This window comes from Lucilia cuprina, unplaced genomic scaffold (genome assembly GCF_022045245.1).
Source record: "Lucilia cuprina isolate Lc7/37 unplaced genomic scaffold, ASM2204524v1 Scaffold_2565, whole genome shotgun sequence".
In the NCBI taxonomy this organism is placed as follows: Eukaryota; Metazoa; Arthropoda; class Insecta; order Diptera; family Calliphoridae; genus Lucilia; species Lucilia cuprina.
Genome location: NW_025807511.1, coordinates 2,707 through 4,931, shown reverse-complemented (window position 1 = coordinate 4,931; position 2,225 = coordinate 2,707). Strand labels below are relative to the sequence as shown.

The 2,225-nt window shown below is 32.1% G+C and overlaps 1 protein-coding gene across 1 annotated transcript; it reads right to left on the bottom strand.

The window, feature by feature from the left end:
- Positions 1–4: 4 nt before the first annotated feature.
- LOC111686733 lies at positions 5–1,198 on the bottom strand (the record flags this gene model as incomplete). Its single annotated transcript, XM_023449113.2, has 3 exons — positions 1,112–1,198; positions 662–1,036; positions 5–598 (listed from the first exon to the last, which is right to left on the bottom strand). Coding segments are annotated over exons 1-3 (1,026 nt in total), but the record flags the coding sequence as incomplete, so codon positions are not given.
- Positions 1,199–2,225: the final 1,027 nt, after the last annotated feature.

The following is a 2,225-nucleotide window of genomic DNA, read 5'->3' as shown; positions in this document are numbered from 1 at the left end:
GCCAAGGACTCCATGTTGTATTCGGCCAGGGATTCCATGTACTATTGGGCCAAGGACTCAATGTTGTATTTACTGTTGGTGGTATAGCTGTACTATTTTCCCAAGGATTCCAGGTGGAATTAGGCCAAGGACTCCATGTTGTATTAGGCCAGGGATTCCATGTGCTATTGGGCCAGGGACTCCATGTCGTATTAGGCCAAGGATTCCATGTTGTATTGGGCCATGGATTCCAGGTTGAATTTGGCCAGGGACTCCATGTGGTATTAGGCCGAGGATTCCATGTCGTATTTGGCCAAGGACTCCAAGTGCTATTAGCAATTGGGTTCCAAGTAGAATTTTGCCAAGGAGCCCAGGTAGAATTCTGCCAAGGATTCCAGGTGCCATTTTGCCAAGGATTCAAAGTAGTATTCAACTGAGGAGCAGCTGTAGAATTCACAACTGAAGGAGGATAAGAGTTATCCGCCAAACAAGTTTGTAGTTTCTCGTTTACAGCAATTAATTCATTAGACAACTTTGTCAGTTCGAAACGAACACACTTTTTCGTTTCTTTGTCAACATGTTGATTTTCCTCGTTAAAGTTTTTAAAACTTTTAAGAACCTAAAATTTTGGAAAAATTATTAATAATTGTTTTAGGAAAAACACTTGCGATTGTTTACTTACAACATCGACAAAACAATCCAAATAGGAATCATCATCGTCAGTCTTAGTCTTGCAACGAACAATATCATGTGACAAATGTTTTCTCAAACGCTTAAAGGAGTGACGTTTGAAATAATGTTGTAAATCCCTAATGGAAACATCTACACATTGTCTAATTTCTTGGCCAACTTGGGTTAATACCTCCATATTTCTTAGTTTGTAATTCAAGAAACATTGGAAATTTTCCAAGTTAATGGGAGCATCTGCGGGTAATTGAAAATGTTGCTCTACATCGTTATTTTTAAAAATGGCATCAAATAATAAATTCCAGGCTTCAATTGTTTGAACTAAATCTTCGTTTAAGTTCTCATTTGGCAATACCACATAACCAGAGGTCTATTTACAAAATTCATTTTCAAAATTAATAATTTTATTCCTTTTAACAAGATATATCTATTTAAGAAAACTTACAAAATTATTGCTGAACGCCAGCAAAATTATGGCTAAAACACCATATGCAACTTTCATAGTTGCTTTTCGTATAATTATCACTTCCGAATTAAGTAAATTTTTCCACCTTTTATATATTTAAATATACAAAATCTAGCATTTTTTTTTATATTTTTATTTATTTAATTTTATCACTGATAACAGTTTGATAATAAATAACTTATTACAAATACAATAATTTTTTATTCGCATACATTATAAAATTCTGAGTCACAGCATTTTATTTGTAAAGAGTTTAAATTTTTTATAAATTTAAGACCTAAAACTATAACATTTGTTTACTAAAATAAACATGTGTGTTTGATTATTTGTTTGAAACATTTGTTTTTTCTTCAACACTTTCTTATCAAACAATTTTAATATTATCTTGATAATACCTATGTTTTAGCCAGTAACGTAGCTAGGTAGTGGGTATTGCATATTGATGTTATCTTATCTCTAAAATTTAGGGCCTTACTATGTCAGACAATTTAGGTAACAGTGAGAATTAATGAAATGATGATTCATTTAATAGTTGTAAATTGCATTTTAATTGTATAATTTATTGCGATTTTTAAGTTCTTAGTAGTAACTTCTTTGTTTGATGGAAAAAGTTGTGTTTGATTCATAATATTTACTACAAAATTCATTCTAGGTATGAACTAGTATGTATCTGTATCTATACCAGTCGTAGTAGATACAAATTTAGTTTTCTATCATTTGTCAATTTATTATGAACGTTTCGACCTTGTTTTATTATTTCCAACTTACATATTTTGATAATAATAGACATCGAGTAGAGTTAAGTCTCGATTTGATAAATTTATTAAAAAAAGAACAAAAACGAAAAAATCTGCTGTAGATGCTGGCGGATGGACAGACGTCGTTAAGTTGAATCAGAAAGTGATTTTGAGTCGATTGGAACATTTTCATATATAAAATATAAGTTTTACGAAACCCAATGGTAATGGATGAAATCGTTGGTCAGATTCGGATTCTGGTGAACCAATGGTGGTGGGTTCGATTCCCACATGAGGAAGAGGTGCATTTCTCCTAACTAACGAACTAACTAACTAACTAACTAACTAACTGACTG